At 39.8% G+C, this 17,561-nt stretch overlaps 1 protein-coding gene across 6 annotated transcripts in view; it reads right to left on the bottom strand.

Annotated features, from left to right (window-relative positions):
* CNOT7 (CCR4-NOT transcription complex subunit 7) overlaps positions 1–17,561 on the bottom strand; it is a 20,613-nt gene continuing 3,052 nt past the window's right edge. For 3 of the 6 annotated variants that reach the window (XM_074588168.1, XM_074588167.1, XM_074588169.1), the window contains exons 4-7: positions 15,601–15,762; positions 9,356–9,500; positions 4,395–4,505; positions 1–1,709 (exon numbers count right to left, since the gene is read on the bottom strand). In XM_074588168.1, coding sequence (XP_074444269.1) covers positions 1,581–1,709; positions 4,395–4,505; positions 9,356–9,500; positions 15,601–15,762 — 547 coding nt within the window. In that variant the 3' untranslated portion in view covers positions 1–1,580. Of the gene's footprint in view, positions 1,710–4,394; positions 4,506–5,770; positions 7,753–9,355; positions 9,501–15,600; positions 15,763–17,561 lie in introns of those variants that run through there. The other 3 variants (XM_074588171.1, XM_074588170.1, XM_074588172.1) reach the window with 1 other exon arrangement.

The following is a 17,561-nucleotide window of genomic DNA, read 5'->3' on the forward strand; positions in this document are numbered from 1 at the left end:
TGTTATGTAAGAAAACATTTCTTAGGCCTTTATTTACAAAAGCTTTAAAAACAAATACCCTCTGTTATGCAAATTACTTGTTGTTTAAAAAGGACCACCCAGTTACATCATCGTAACTCAATGAAAAAAAGGTGTTTGATTATTTTTTTTTTTTTAAGTACAAGGTAAAACAGAATAATTTGGCAAACATTCGGAGATTTTTCTACCATTGATTCCTGTGTGGAACACGCACCCACATCCGTGCGCACAGGCACACAGTGTCCCACATTCCGTCATTTCAGGCTCGTATTTAGCTATTCAATACCAAAAATCCTTCCTGCGCAACTGCTCTGTAACACATGCTATGCAGAGTTAAGAATGAACTTTAGGGTCCTTTAAAACAATATATGTAAAATATATTGCTAAGATATACTCAAAAATAAACTAGCATTACACTCCTCAGGCAACTTTATTAGCTATAAGTTATTTATATTTTGTTGTTTTACAACAAATATCTGTAACATCTGTCTTTGTAGCAACTACAAAAAAAGATCTAATTGTCCTTCTAATTCAATTAAATAGTATTTTTTTCAGATCTTTGGGTTTTATCTTCAACTAAACTGACTTTCAAAAAAATCATCAAATCAAGTACATAATAAATATGACTTCATAAAAAATATTTGAGATGTACATTATGAGAATAAAAGCTACAAAGTTAATCGAGGGAAGTGTGCCGTTACAAAACTCCTACTATTCTGCTATCCTTCAACTCTCAGCTTAATGGCAAAAGCGCTAAAGTCACAGCTGTTCTCTTCCTGAAGGGTGTAAAGCTGTTTTTTCAAGCTTCTTTTCCCCACCACAGAGCGGTTTTAAAGCAGCAGCCAACCAGCAGTCGGCGAGTGCAGGATGTGTTCGAAGACGACCAAACACCAGTAAAATAACAGCAGTTACTACGATTTCAGTAGTTTGTTTTGCTCAAACAAACGGAGGTTATGCAGCAAAATACATCACGTTCTACGGGTTAAGATGCCAAGGAAATAACAGCGTGAAGCTGCTGAACTTGGCAGGTGATTGTTTTCTAGCTGAGGGCAAAAGAAAAAACCCAAACGAAACTTCAAATAAAACAGAGGATCTGAGTCAGAGATGCTCTCTAAAGTGCAAATTTGATGGTCCACAATCTTGAATAGCTAAAACGCCTGCGTACTGGAAGGAACAGACATGAATGGGGAAATTAGTTACAATCAGTGCCAGTTAATTTGGAGAAGGGAGGGGAAAGAGACAAAAATACCCAGAAGATCAATACAGGTAAGTTTACCAGACATTATGATTTAGCTTTCCCCTTCTCTCTGCCACACTGATCCTATACACGCTTCTTTACAAATGTTCTAGTTACAAGGCCAAAATGTAACCAGAAAATTTTACATATCAATATTAAGATCAAAATCTGTGATAGGAACAGTCAAGTTTAGTACATAGAAAGGCAGAAAAGGAAGTGTGCTGAGAAAGGAGGGAAAAAACGCCTTATTGTCCAAGGGCTTCAACCAGAGATAAAACCTATGTACAAGCATGTGGAGGTCAAAGAGATGGCCTTTCATTTCATGTCATGACTGTTTGTTGGCTTCTTCTTCATAGGCGTTTCCTGTGCCATTTTGTACATAAGATGACCCCGAACCAAGGCCGTATAAGTGGCCGCAATATTTAGCGTCGTCAATGTGATCTTCAAAGAACATCTGAAGAGTTAAGAGAGAGACACAAATTATTGCCAAAGAAAAGGCCCAGTTTAAATAGAACTATAGAAAGGCTTTAAAACGTTACTTTCTTGTTAGCATAAGATCTCAAATCCCAAGGTGCAGAAGGCGATATAATTAACAACACACTTGATCTCAACACATTATCAAAATGCGCTCTATGACATGACTCTTTAAGGTAAATCTGTCAATGAATACAGTCAGTCTTCCTGCGCACCTTTCCTGATGAAGTGGCCAAATACAGTGTTTGGGTAATTTTGTATTATCAGTTATCATTCCTTTTTCTGCAAGCGCAAAGATATTTCTCCAACTAATTTCCGTGGAATTTCTCACAACAGGCATCCACTGAGCATCCCCCACTGGTGTCCATACTCTACCTGCTCCTCAGTGGGGGGGGTGTCATCATACTCTGTCTTGAAATGGAGGTATGTCCTGATTTATATTATAAGAGTTTGGGGGTGGGGAGAGTGTTTGAGCACAAACCCTATTCCGGAGTTTACAGAAATGCAGAAAGATGCATTTCCATCTAGGTCCTCACACGGGCTTCATTTAAAAACGAAGAGCAACATTAATTTTGTACTAAGGCTGCATTTACACCGTACAAATCTTAATTACAAAGAGCACCTTTCAGTGGAAGGCATGTGAAACCCCATGATACTCTACCTCTCAGACTTAAGGTTTCAAGGAAAAACACAAATCGCCCACAAAAAAACCAACCCAAAACAACACAGATACACAAAAATTCTTCACCGTAAAAACTTCACGGCAACAGAAACTTTACTGGACATCCCAGTGGTTGACATTTTGAAATCTAAGAAAATCTAAGGCAGCCAGGAGCAGGGTGGACGCAGTTCCCAATTTAAACGCAGAGGAGCGCGTATACCACACAGCCTGAAAACTGCTCCCTTCAAGCTTTGCTCTGAGTAGCACAGTCTGGATGGAAGGTTCTGTACTGCAGGAACTGAGGACCTCAATTAGAAGTTTTAAAGCCCCAGCAGTTCTTAAAGAAACCAACAGGTAGGAAACCCCCAGAACAGCAGCTCTACTGTTGCAGTGTCAATATTTCTGATGGGAAGAAAAAGATCAGCAACCTTTTTGGCTGGGACTCAAAATCCCAGCAAGTTGCGACTCCTTCACAGCAATTAGTAACACAGCAGTAACACATTTACTAGTTTTGTACCTCTAAACGCATTGTAAAATGAAGTTTTCCCCCTCAGAAATACATTGGTAAACAATGAACTTTACTGAAAAGGCTTTAAAAATGCACATTGAATACACTTCTTTGCTGACTACTGTGTCCTTATTTAGAAATGCTGTATTTGCAAAGAATCTATGAAAATACCAAAAAAAATTTCAAGCAGCTAATTTGCCATGTAACACAAACTGCATCTCATTAGAGAAACAGTCATGGGTTTGAACCTTTTCTTACCTGAAAGGCAGTATCTTAGGCATGATTATCATATTCTTCCTCTTTCCCTTTATTTGCTTTGGATTTTGTTTCAAATTCAAGAGTGAAAGATTAACAATACCGGGCAGATGGCAATGAGCAGCACTGGCCTGGGATGGTACCGGGAACACCATCCTCTCTCCGGCACCGGCAGCCCGTGTCCTGCTGGACAAGTGCAACAGCTCCAGCGGTGGCAGAACAGAGCGTTACGATGAGCGAACCAAGCTGAAATCACAGCATTTACTTCTCCCCTGCCGCCTCACCAGTATTTGTCAGAAACTCGTGGTCATTTTCACCTCTCTACAAGAGGCTGGATTACAGAATGTAGGCACCTCCACATACAGTACTAAACCTTACTAAAAGATGAGGTTTGCTATCGCCATCTGCTTTGAGGGGGTGAATGTCGCTGAACTGCTGGCAGAACGCCACGTTCGGATTCGCTGGCATTTGACCAGTGCAGCTGCTTTCCAGAAGAGGCCCCTTCAACATCTGCTTGTTCTGCTATTGTAAAATAGCCTAATATCTTCCTTTGGTACGCAGACAAGCAGCAAGCGTACATGAAGCTTGTAAGACATCATTTCCCTTGCTGCAAACCTTGAATTAACTGACTGACGTATAATCTTTTAGGACCTGAGTTAATCAGTGCTTTACTCCATGAGAAGGAACAAATGCATGGACATTCTCCACAGTAGCCTGAAAGTCGTTATTTAATACACCTGTAGCCCATGAGTTTACCTAGTGCAGATACTCTTTCCCCCCGTGACCCGTCACATGCAGCAGCACACAGCAGCTGGGTATTACACTAAGCAGAAGCTCCAAAAAAATTTTGGCTGGAGTACAGTCACTGAGAATGGAGTCTGGCTCCAGCAGCTCATAACTCACTGCAGCAGCCACCTAAAAAAAGAAGTGCCCTGCAAAACAGGGAAGGGGAAAAAAAAAAAAAAAACAAACCCAAAACATCACAAAAAAATCCAAAAGCCAGGCACAGGCTGGAAAGAGGAAGCAATACTTGCTCATAGCAGCCATGCAGGAACTGGTAGGGCTGGTTCACGCTTCTTCTGGGGAAAATACAGGTGGTATTATTTTTGTCAAGAAAGTAGTGATCCCTGAAGCCATTCAGAGACCTCCTTAAAATCTGGCAGACTTATCAAAATCAGCAATTCCATCTGACTGTCACAACACATTACCATCACGGAGATAAAACCAATACATCCACCTACTTCTCTCATTTTGAAAAAGGCCATTCCTGTGAGTAAAGAGTCAGATCCTGCCTGATGTTGTGGTCCTATCCTTTCCAGCTCTAACTGCTCAGCCACTTCTTGTAATCCACCCTGAAAAAGAAAACATTTTTGTTAACTGCTGAAAAAAATTAAATCAGAAAACCGAGCAGCTACGTTTGGGAAAATCTGTTACACAAGTCATACAACCTCAGGTATATTTTGACATTTGCACAGTAGCTGAAACAGTCGTTATAGTAGATAAATACACACCTGGGGAATCAAACTTCCAGTATCAATAGCAACATTAGATTTCTGTGTCAGTAGGGATTAAATAAAGCAGTATCTGTGACCAACAAAACTATCACTCCTTCCTGTTCCAGCTTCTCCAGTAACAAGATGTCATTACTTAACAAAACAGTTCCTTCAAGACGCTGAAAGGACTGGCAATGCTGAAGAACAAGACCAGGTGTTCCTGTACTCCTTCTATTTGAATGGAAGTTTAAAAGGTAAAAATCTTGTTCTACAAACACAAGAATTCAAGTGCTTACAAATGAGGTGCCCACGTGCCTCCATGTGTTAAAGTATCTAGGCTTCCTTTGAAACAGACCTTTTTCTTTCCACTTACCTTTCAACAATTAAGTTGAGGGTTTTTCCACTTCCCTTCACAAAAACTGCGAGTATCCTTAAGTATCTAGAACACTACAGGGAGTCTAGGAAAATGTTACACAGCAGGCATTGAGAAACCAGGTGGTAAAGTCAAAAAAGGAAGAAAGTGCCCACTCCATCTCTACAAGACATTCTACCCCCCTTTAAACTTTGTTCCATTACCTGCCGTAAGATAGGGGGGAAAAAACACCACCACATGTAAAAAAACCCATCCTCTTTCAACTAGCTTTCTAAGATACTACAAATCCAATGGTATAGCCAGCTTTTCTGTTAGATGTATATTTAACAGTCACATGTGTAATGAAACCTACTTCTTAAATCATATAAACATCTCGCATACAAAAAGGGAACAATTTCAAACAGTAACTGTCTGCTTTGAACGGTGATACAAGGTTTAAAAGCACAGACTGTGAAGCTATAGACATCACTCCGAAGCTGCACATCTATCTGCTCTTAAAGGGAAAATTTCTCCAATTTTGAAGCAAATTCGCTTCCCAATAAGCAGAGTGACTAAATAGGCCTGGTTTTAGTAATGGTAATAACCACTCCATGTGGAAGCAAACCCATCAGAAGTTGGTTTGGTTTTACATAGATAATAGAGATGAGTTGAAGGAAAGATATATTATACTGTAACTGCAATCTCTTAATGCTGTGAGCTACTCTGTGAGCACATAATTTTGTACACCGACTCTTTTTTTTTTTTAAAATCATTAAGCCATAAAGCTACTGAAAATAGACTAAAGCACATGCAACACGTTCTTAAAGGTCTAGAAAGATCAAAAAAAAAAAAAAAACAAACAAGAAACCCCCAAATCCTTAGTGCTGCCACAAGCTGTGCAAGGCAAAAACGTTGCAGAGAAGCAATGAATGCTTTTAAAAAAAGACTGCCTAGTATCCGGGTTCCCTTCCCTTGCACTCTTAACCTGTTTAAAGTACAGGAAGGGAAGCAATAAGAGGCAAAAGCATTAACAGTCAAAGTTCAAACTCACAGAGCAGTAAAAATAAAGTCTGACCTGAAAATCAGATCAAACATTATGAAAATTCCTGCGAGTCTTATGGCAACAGGTTTGGGCCCAAGTTCTTGTTTAAAAAAGTGGAAGCTTCGGTAGTAAGATTCCCAAGTAACACCTAAAACCAACACGGAAACCTAGTACCAGTAGTTTTATTCCATCTTGAGCAGCAGGAATAGATTTTACAGAAGTTTAAGATGAGAGTAAATCTATGCACTGTATAGTTAAGCACTGAAGCTAGCTTCTTTTCTTTCTGTGCTCGGATACAGCATTTGAAGAGTACAGACACGCTCAGTTATTTAACTTACACTCTCAAAAGCGTTCTGAGGGTTGGTGTGCAGGAGGAAAAAGTGCATTTCAGATACAAGCATGTTCTCTGCTTTCATAATTCCAATAACGAGCCGTTAGTGAACAACAGCAGGGAAGCCCGCACCCTTTCAGGGCACAATTTTCTGCTCCTAAACCCTCTGCTTCCTCAAGCTGCGAATTAGCAGTGCCTCATCCTCAGGTTCTGCTGGCTGCAGGACTACCTACTCTAGCTTCAAACAACTTTGAAGAAAAAACACTCAAGAATAAAAATCAGTAATATTTACACAGCAGCTGCAAGCTCTGGAATGTAGGCTTAGTAATTCAAAATTTACAGTAGCAGCAGCCTACAGAAGAATTCTTTGAAAATAGCGCTTTTAATGGTATATATCTATTTGTAAATATATTATACACCACTTCTGTGTGGCACTTCATGGTCTATAACTGCAATAATTACAGAATAAAACCTGGTTGTCTCTGAAAATTAATAGTCTACTAAGATTCTGTTTCAGGCAAGATTTTGGCACCCCAGAGAAGAACATTTAACTCTTGGGGGAGAAGGAGGAATTCTTTCAAGTTTTCAGAGCACTGGTCTTTCAAGAAAGAGGCCACAGAACGATTTACACAATCACACGACCACAGTCAACAGCAAAACCAGTTCAAACTCTCAAGTTTCACAGCACTGGTACCAGAGTCCATTGTTCTGTACGACCCTCCATATTAAAAGCAAGTCTCCAATAAGGTCTATAAATCTACATTACTGAGAATTGCTGTTACTGTCAAAAGGTCTGTAATTGTCTACATAGAAAGATTTTTAGAAAACAAGCAAGAGTTTAACCTACACTATGTTAATATCTCAAGTTAACTCCCAATGTGCATGCCAGTAAAGTACACCCAAACCCATCTGAGTTAGGGCAACATACTGTAAATTCACAGACTACTTAATTCCACAAGAAGAGTATCAATCAGCTCCCCAGTCCGCAAGCATCTCTCTTGTCTCATAGCCAGAAATTCTTTTCTGGGTACAAGGGGACAGGGAGTGGGGGACCTACAGCAAGTCAGTGACTTTCATATGAAAAATAACTCCGACAAGTCAATAAAGGACAACTGCACAGCAGTTCGATTCACTGCAATTTAATAGCGGTTGGAAGTGACAGACATTAGGTGACAGCGCATGCATTTTTAGAGTCACAACACTGAATGTTTAGCAACTTGTTTCAGACAGCTGCTCTCAGCACAGTACAAGTCCACCATCCCTTCATGGCTGGTAAATCTGGAGGGGCAGGGCAGTCTACATCCCTTCCCCTCCTCTGATCACCAGCCCGCAGGTTAGGTGACAGGAACAAGACTTCCTGCAGGAAAGCTGACCTACAGCTCTGAAAAAAAAATAAAAATAAGTCACCCTTGTTCTCAAGGTTTGCTTAAATAAGACCTGTGAAGGTTTTTCTTGTCTTCCAAAAAAAAAAATAAAAATTACTCTCTCTAAACAGTGCAGGTTACACACAACTACATCTTAACAAAACGACAGGAGGTACAATCCCCTCCTCCCCAAACCCACTGGGAATGTCACTTCTGGAACGGTGACACGGAAAGTCATTCTGTCACCTTTCCTACATCACTAAAGTTGGGTTACGCATTCCGTTCTCGGTGAGTGTGTCACCACCACTAAGACACCAGATGCTTTACTTTGCTTCACCAGGAGTGAGAAAGGGAGGGTTTGGGTTTTTTTGAGGTTCCCCCTTGTTCCTCCTTTAAGACTCCTGAAGTTTCTGAACACCATTTTCGGTTCTGGCCTCTGTGGAGAAAGACTATTTCTAAGCTGTTCTCTAATACTCAGTTATTTGCCCAGCCGATCGTACCAATAGTAACTCTAGACGAACACAAGTAGGTATACTTTTCATACTAACAGGAAGGGAGATCTCCATTTTCAACATTAATTTCATTAGCAAAACGATTTTCACACCTTCCTTCCCACACAAGTATGCTACTACTTAGAAGTGACACACTATTTGTTTATCTCAGAAAGAATCGGAGGACTGTAAACCCCATGCAGGTCACTAGTTGAGCACGACGAAGCAGCAAGCCATTCCTTAGTCAGGATTTGGTTGCATTACAGTCAGCGTTCTCCTTTTCCTGCAGGTTCTCATTAAGAAAGCCTAGAGACTGGAGTCACTTCCCTTAAAAGCAGCAAGCCATTAATTGCCTCAGATGAGCGATGCACCTCATTCCAGCAGCAGTCCAGACTCTTACAGGTCTTTGGCAAGTAAAGCTGTTAGGCGTCCCTGCAGCATCTTTCTTTCACTTGCTGTCTTCCCCTTCACATACTTAGTTCCAGTTTCCATCCATTCTCCAGTCCAATTAAGTATCCAAATTTTATGCCTGACAGAGTAAGCCAATCAGTAACCCCGCTGGCCTGATATGAGGGATTAGTTTCTAGTACTGCATTTTTTTTCCTAGAAGTCACATGTTGTCCCTGAACATACGCTGTTTATCTTTCTTTACGGAGCCATCTGAAACGTTCTTCGCTCCATTCCTCTTCCCGAGACACTTCCACAGCATCAGCGGTGCAATTACCTTTGCCAAGACGACTGCAGTCCTTTAGTGGACTGCGCAACGAGGAAATAAAGAGTATACGAAACCCATCAATTCTTATGGCTCAAGAAGTGAAGAATCAATTCCAAACATGGGTTTATCATCTGTCAATAAAGACTGGGTGCTATAAATACAGTATCAACATACTATTTTTAACTGGTAAGCAGTTATAAAAAAAATAATAAAAAAAAAATCAATGTGTGCTCCTGCCTGCCTCTATTAATAGCCTTTAACATTAAATACATGAAGTGTGAGACAACAAGGCTGTTTAATGGGTATTATCAAAGCAAAACCAGAAAATAAAAATACAGAAAATAAGTACTTTTAGGAGAAAGTACTCTCTCTCCAAAAGCAAAATTTGTTCTGAGCCATTAACAGATTACTCACCTTCAGATTTTTGCAACTCTTCATGAGATATTTTACATCGTAGATGACGGGGAAAAACAATCGCAGTATCTCAAAAAAGTCCAGCTCTTCTTCAGGTAAATTAGAGTTTGTCAGAATTTTGATTAGATAGCCAAAGTCATAGCCACTGCAAATTAATATCAAAAAACAATATAAGCAAATAACATAGAAACATCCTTCTCGCTTCCAACATCAAGACTATTACCCATCAACAGGACGCTTTGCTTAATTTCAATGCAACTGAAACTGACTCTTACAACAGACTAAGCCTCGGTGTCAATGGCCCCATGGCAGCTTTCACTAAAACATTTTCATTTACTCTCACTAATGCCAAGAAGGAAAACCAGATCTACCTAGAGGAGCTTCTCCAAATCCTGAAACAACATGCTGCTGGGGCTCCATCCGATAACAAGAACTTAAACCAGGAAGACTCCTAGCTGGTGCCTTTCACACAGGCTGGAGCTTCTCACCACAAACTGAATGAGAGACACACTTCTACAGTTCTTGAAATCCAAAGGATTCCCGAGTTTCCAGAGCCAATGTATGTTTATGGCTGGAGGCGAGTTTCACACTCAGCACTGACAAAGAACAGATTTTCTTTCAACTTTCCCAATGAAATCAGCACACAGTTAGACAACTGAAAAAATTAGTATTTTGTACACTTTTACTGCTTTCAGAGGCAGGGACAGAGTAAGTTAGAAAGTGGTTTACGTGTACATATAAGTTAGCAGGAGGCAGCAATGTAACTGAGCGGTATGGGTTTGGTAGAAGAAGCTGAGGTATTATATATAATGTGTGTGTGGCGGAAAGAAGAGTTTGGGAAGACTTCCTTCTCAGTATCTTGGCTGAAGAAAGAGGACGTAGGAATGAGGTGTGGAAGTTAAAAGGGAAATCATGTACTTTTATAAAGTGTTATGAGAGGAAACAGAGGGTTTAAATCATAGGAGAGAGAGATGACAGGTATTAAGCAGGACTAAACACGACAACAAAAAGCAGTGATAACTAGTTATCCTTTTCCCTGGGAAAATCCGTCATGGTTTCAGCTTGGCTGGCCTCTAATCAAATGACAAAGGCAGAGATTACAAGTCAGATTATTCAGGATCTGATCATGAATCAGATCCGTTCTGATCCCTTGTACTTGCAGGATTGCTCGTGTACATATACACCGAACAAAACGGGGGAGCAATACGGTATCTTGTTACTAGGTTTGCATTGAACCAAATCAGTTCCTAGATTTTATTGACATGCAATTTTAAAAATGTCTGTACTAACAGAGAAGATGAAAACACACAGCAGGGCTGCCTCTACTGGAGACTGCATCAGTTTCGCTGCTTAAGGAACCTTAGTGTATAGCTGAGAGACAATTCAAGTGAATGGTTGGCCACCACAGACTCCATATTCCCAGTTTAAGACTTGATGTTCATTCTTGGTTACATGAGGATCATATTCAAAACCAAAAATTTTGCAACTTGGTAAATCTTGGCTAAGATGTTTAACTGTGAGATGAGCAATACAGAAGAGGAATCGGTTAAGAGCGCAGTACTGCCGATCCTGCAGATATTTAGCACCCACAGAGACTGGTGAATTCTGATGCAGGCTCAAGGCTTTAGCTTGCATACTCAATGTAAAGAGGATTCCTTTTTGTACACGATGGGATTCTCTGCATCATCTTTATCTTATTGTTATTATTTATCTTATTATTATTGTTTGCTAAAAGTCCATTAATACAAAATACACAGAAGGTACGGAATATTGCAGCTCTCCCATGGGGGTTTTCCAGCGCTCTAAACAGGAATTTCGTGTTGAATGAATCCTGCGCTGCATCTGGTGCTTTGAAGCTGTGCTGGCAGCACTCCAATCTCTGCAGCGGCAGCCACTGGCCAAGGAGCAAAGGAGCCAAAGATAAAGAAGGATTTCAGCAGAGTCTTACAAAGTAAAAACCTGCAGTATACTTGGCAAAACTAGCTTAGAAGCTTAATTTTATTAGATCACCTATGGGGGGGGCAGAAGCGGTGGGGAAGTCTGTATCAGCATAAAGATACAAAAAAGACTGTTCAGGATTAAGGAGATTTACTCCTCTAGAGGTCAGAGACCTTACTAACTCATGGAATTCCTGACATCTGTCATCCCTGTCGCTCAAATGTAACATTCGTATTAAAACTTCTAAAGTGAAGAAAACAGCATTTGTGCTCCTCTTCAAAAAAGAGAAGCACAAATTTTTTTGTTCTTCCAACAGAAAAAATTATGTACATGACTGAATTACTAGAAAACAGATGCTCTCAAACACTTCCAGTTTTTATTAAGAAGGAAGTACTGTAAGAGAAGTCAAGATTCGTTTGCTGTTTGTATTGAGAGGAAGCAGGCTATCATAAGTCTGCAATTTTCATGAAGCATTTTATATATATATATATATATATATATATATGTATTTTTCCACTGGAGATTGTAGCATATTCTTTCATTCTAGGATCCTCATGCAGAAAAAGGGAAGAGGATATCTGAACAGTAGATTCAACAGGCACAATTACCCTTCCATTGCATGACAGCACTCGGTCAGATAGCTGTTCTTGGATCCTAAGCATGAGTTGGTTTCAGTCACCTCAACCAAATGATGTCTCCCATTCCTTAAGTTCCAGCTGCTTGCACTTAGTCCCACTGTGCTCACAACAATCATCACAAACCACACTTTACTAATCACAATGCAGTATCAAGGCATTTACATCATCTTCTTAGTATACTTTTGGGGGCTAATATGCTCCAGTCATAGAAGCTCACACAGACATAAGAACCATCACTCCAATTCAGGACTAAGATATATCTAGCTCAAAAATAAATTTTGAGTGTCCACTGCTGAACGCTAACAGAAGGGTAAGGAAGTCCACAGTGAGCAATTATGTAATTACATGCTCATTAAAGTTTTCTTCTAATCCTCTAACAGGCAATTAGTGGTTGGTTTATATCCTGAAGCACACAGGCTTCCTTTCCCTTAAAGAGCTCTCACCATTTCTAATATAGTCACCTAAATTTACTAAGCACAGCTAGCCACAATCCCTGGAGCTATACAGCAACATAAGCACTCTAACAACCACTTTCCCCCCCCAAACCCCTCTCCTTTTTTCACTGATCATGGACAGCTGTAGATAACGAGACCATGGAAAAGATCAAACGTGCCCGTATTTCTTTCCCTTACTATCCAGAAAGAATTCAGATAGCCAATTAACAATGAAGTCTACTCAAGCACCAGCAGTCCCTGAAATAAATCAAAACCTGACAGAGCTGAGAAAGCTTTACTTCATTTTCTACCTGGCCAATAGAAATGAACGAACAGATTAAAGTTTTACTAATATCAGTTAGACACAAATGATTACTGAAATACAATAGCTTGGAACTTTCCGGCTTCCCCAAAACATCTGGGTGAAGAGGCATGTTTGCACAGAGCCTCCAAAGGCAGACTGAGGAGGGTGCACGCAGGTGGACACTCAAAGATTCAGCAGATCAGTCAGCCGAACATCCACAAAAAAAAAAACCCAGTGTTTCAGCTGTTCTGTTTTATAACTTGTTAGACTGCCAAGCACTCACAGCTCTCTTGGCTGTGACAAGAATCAGAAATTCAGGGCTTTCCCCCCTCTCCTCTCTCATTGACTCAAATACACTTTAACACACACACAAAAGATTTGAAGCCGTGCTATACAAGAATCGGTGACAGTGCAAATGTTTCTTTGCTCACGCGTGGCAGAACTGCAGGTCCACACAGATTTGCCAATAGGTCAGGATGCCAAGGCAGCTATGTCAAATGCAAGAGGTAAAATGCACGCAAAGAGAACTATCTTAAGAGCTTAGACATAAACTACATAGGAGTTCATGGAAATCAAAGACTGGAAACGAAACAAAGCCAAAACATAATCTCACACCCTCAGAAAGGAGTAATTCCCCTCTGCCCGCTTCCTAAAGACTCAAATTTTGAGGGTTAGTAGTAATTAAAGCATTTTAAGGCAACAGAAGCAACTAGCACAGTCAGCAACTATCAAGCACAGCTTTTTCAGTAGTCAAAGAACTACTCCATGGAAAGCCTACAAGAAACAAGTTTTCAGCTGAGCCGTCCTGCTGTTTAGGTTTCCACTGGCAGAACATAATCACAATCAACCAAAGACATATTTAGAAACAGCTGTTTGCTATTCTTTGTGGTATACTTTATGTGACCCATGTGCATTTATAGCTTTGTGCAATCTTAGCTTCCTCCAAACTCAACCCACTACTCTAGGGTTTTGTGCTCAAGACAATAGCAACACGCTCTGTCAAGCACAAAAGCGCTTAAAAACTCTCCAACTCCAAGCAGAGTTGTGGATAATCAGAGTTTAACAGACATTTGCTGGAATAGCTGCCTTAAGAGGATTTCTAAAGACATTTTCAGTGAAGTCCACAACAGAAACTCATTTTAACACAGATGAAACTGGACTTCAATAAAGCCATTCCAAAAACCCTTCATAAGCCGCACTAGGAAAAATGGCATTATTGCAGTTTGCACTACACATCAACGAGCATATTAGTCAGGAATCACTCGGAATCACTCACGATCAATATAATTATGCTTTAAAAAGAAACCATAGGGTAGAAATGGCTCAGGTATGCTTTTGCTAGGCCAGCTTACACCAGTTATTAGGTGATACTGGAAAAACACCGTTTTGCAGCTGCTTCTACTGTTGATGTACCAGTTACATGCATAACACGCCTCCCCTCCTCTTCTCCTGAACCATCCGAGTTATTTTACTGCAGTCAAGTGTAAATCAAATATCCACATAAGAGCCCACAATAATGGGTTTAGGAAGCTGAAATAAACTTAATTCACTAATTCAGCCTTTGTAGTTATCTTAACACAATTCATGGCATTCTTGCTCCAGGATTTTTCCCCAAGGTGCTACCCTAGTAGCAAGATAGCAAGAGTAAGATTATTTTGGAGTCATATTGTGAGTCAAGACAGCTGTAAGTGGAAGATGTAGGCAGATTAGGTGACAAGCATACTCAAAGAGGATCCTCCTTTTTTTTTTTTTTTTTCCCATTGTTAACTGTCTTTTCTTTTTCCCCGCCCTCCTTTTGGAAAGTCAGTCTAACACTTACCTTCTACAAAGCAAGTCAAAACAATGAATTCTGCAACAGGCTGTTATATGCACCTTTCTACTACTGTTTTATATTCCTTGCTGAAGCAATACTTATTTTTCAGTTGGTTCAACTGGTTAGTAACGTAAATACTTCTCTAATTCCACGTGACCCTCTCTCCTCCAACCTCCCCTCCAAGATTTAATACTAAAGGATGAAGAATTTGGGTTTTTTCCTAATTTCATCATCTATGTATTACCACCCACCAATGTAGCATGTGGGATAAGCAAGAATAAGGCTGTAAGGAAACTACTAGTCTCAGCTACAACATTTGCTCTGCCTTTGTTCACTTGCTTAGCAGCCAGCACTTAAGATGTCAACTTGAGGGCATTACGCAGCAATAAGCCTTTGAAGACACTGTTGCTTCCCAAAAGTGCAAATTATCTCTGGCACGTAGTCAACTATACGATGACTGTTGCATAAGTTTTAAAGTGTTAAGTCTCATTAACACCCAAAGATCTTTTGTATTTTGACAGATTCATAGAGATTTAGCATTTGCATTTCTATTTCTACTCAGAAGACGAGTTCCTGTGACAGAAATAAACAGTAAAATGCATTCATTTCTGCAGCTAGAATTAAGGCTTATCAGGGCTCTCCTTCCAAGCTGAGTAATTTTCAGCCTCCCAGATTACCAGGAGATTTCAAACAAATTTAAAAGTTCTTTATAAAACTCTTCACTGATAATTCTGCAGTCTCTCCCATGAGAAACATTTGCTCAAGAATTGCTTAGGAATAGTTTGCTTTTAGCATTGTTACCACTTGCATGTGTGATATTAAAAGATACAATGCCACCTGCTGGCTTAGGAGTTTCATGTTTTTCTGGTTTACGGTTTTCTCATTAAAGCGTAAACACCAAAAATAAAACACCAGTACCACCCTGTACGCTCTATTCTTCTAACACAGAATGGTGCTACAGGTATTATGGCAGAAATAGTTTTCTAACTCCTACCAACCAAGATATGTGCTATATACACCTCCAGATGTACACCACTTAACACACGTGATGTGAAATCCAAGCTCTAGAATTCGATAATCAATACTGGAAACCCAAATACCTAACATGCAGAATTTACCTGTGAAAGGAAAGCCACTTGACTCCTTCACACAGTACAACTCCTGATGTCATAAGCAGTTCTGCAAAGTACTGTGTCTCAATTCCTTCTTCCTCATGCTTTTTAAACTGGATACCAGATGTCGTCAACAGTTCGATAGAGTCCTGGGCATACATATCTTCTCTAAAAACAGAGAGGGGAAAAGTAAATTTCCAAAGTCCACAAACCTCAGTGATTGTAACCCTGCTAACATTTCTATTTTGCTATCCGTTCCACAGACTTCACTAGCATAGAGCAGGAGTATCTTGACTGTGTTCCGTGTTCATTACAAAACCAGTCATTTCTCATAGCTTTTGTTACCCTTCGTTAGCATTTTGCCATTCCCACCACCTCCATTCTTGCCTCCCCAGGAAAAAAACTAGTTCCTGCTCTTCTTCCCGTTACCTAGAACTCCCCTTTTGCAAATCTACAGAGGAAAGTGAACATGCGAATACAGATATTTTCCCAAATAAGATCCATTATTTGAACTGCGACAAATTCAATATAACAGTTGAAGCACTAACGTGCTACATTATAGAACTAGGAACAGTACACTCCAGATCCCAGTGCCGTATTAGTTCTGCGGATAACGTTTCCCACACATTCCTTATGATTTAAGCTTAAGTAAATGTTTAGACACATGCTCATCAAAACTTCATTCTTGCTACAACTGGAAATTGAGTACTTGCTCCATCTAGTTGATCCTTAATATTCAGGTAGCCTAACGTTGTCTTTCTAAACAACCAACTTCAACTTTAATCGCCATATTTTGGACTAAAATTTAACAGGATAGACAAAAATTCCTCTATGCCTTGTTTGATCACCTCTTATCCCTATATTTATTCCTTTTACCACTGCCATTTTTGTAACGTCTTAAGGATTTTGCGATGAAATGGATGGTTTGTTGTGGGTTTCTTCTTTTCCTAAAATCTAATCTATATCATCATAACAAAGACATAGCAGGTTAACTGGGGGAAAAAAAAAGCCAACATGGCTCTACTTAGAAGATGATAACTCACACTACTGTCCACTACATACTATTCTACAAAGTCTCTTCAGTCTTCAATTTTAATAAAAAAAGAAACAAAACACAAAAAATAAAACAACCAATATATCAAACTTGACTACTAGATTCAGTTGTAGACTTATATTCCTTATTCCTAACAGCAAGTCATCATTCATCAGAACATAGAGATACACTCTCAAGATGTGTTGTATCTTTTTTCCTCCCTCCCACACAGCTGCTCATTAGTTCTCCAGCTTTAAGGCATCAGCTTCCCAACACCTGTCCATCTCCATAACACATTAAAGAACCTATCCAAAACAAACATGCCTGTTTTACAAAAAGAAGTTTTAATTCCAGTTTGTTGCTCTGCGCTGATCAGGTGGATAGTTAGTGTAGAGAAATATTCATGCTCTTTAAAAGCACACTATAACAAGACCTGGCTGGAACCACACACAAAAAAAATTACCCTCTAGGAACAGCCAACAGCTGTTTTGCTTTAGGAGCAGAACACTTGGCACAGTGCCACTTCCCAAAAGGAAGTTTAGCATCAGACAAAAATAAGTATTTTCTCCACCTATGTAAAAAAAAAAAAATAATATTGGTGTTTCATGCAGCACTTACCTAGCTTACCTTTTTTGCATAAAATCCTCCCAGTGAACTAGTAACAAGTTAGTTAGGTGGCTACCCACACCTTGCCTTACCAAGCTGTCTTATCTATGCTGCATCTGGCACAAATGGATGGAAAACTACTTTTGTTTTCAGTTGCTTGGCGTGATTCTATGATATAGACCTTTGAAGCTCAGAAAATAAATAAAACGTAACACAGGCTCTTCTCCCCAGATCACAGTTTGGAAGTTATTCATAACTTCCTCCTCTTTCTCCTATAGTATAGGAGTATATGATAATAGCTGGATTAGTATACTCCTCTATTAAGACA

This window comes from Larus michahellis, chromosome 5 (genome assembly GCF_964199755.1).
Source record: "Larus michahellis chromosome 5, bLarMic1.1, whole genome shotgun sequence".
In the NCBI taxonomy this organism is placed as follows: Eukaryota; Metazoa; Chordata; class Aves; order Charadriiformes; family Laridae; genus Larus; species Larus michahellis.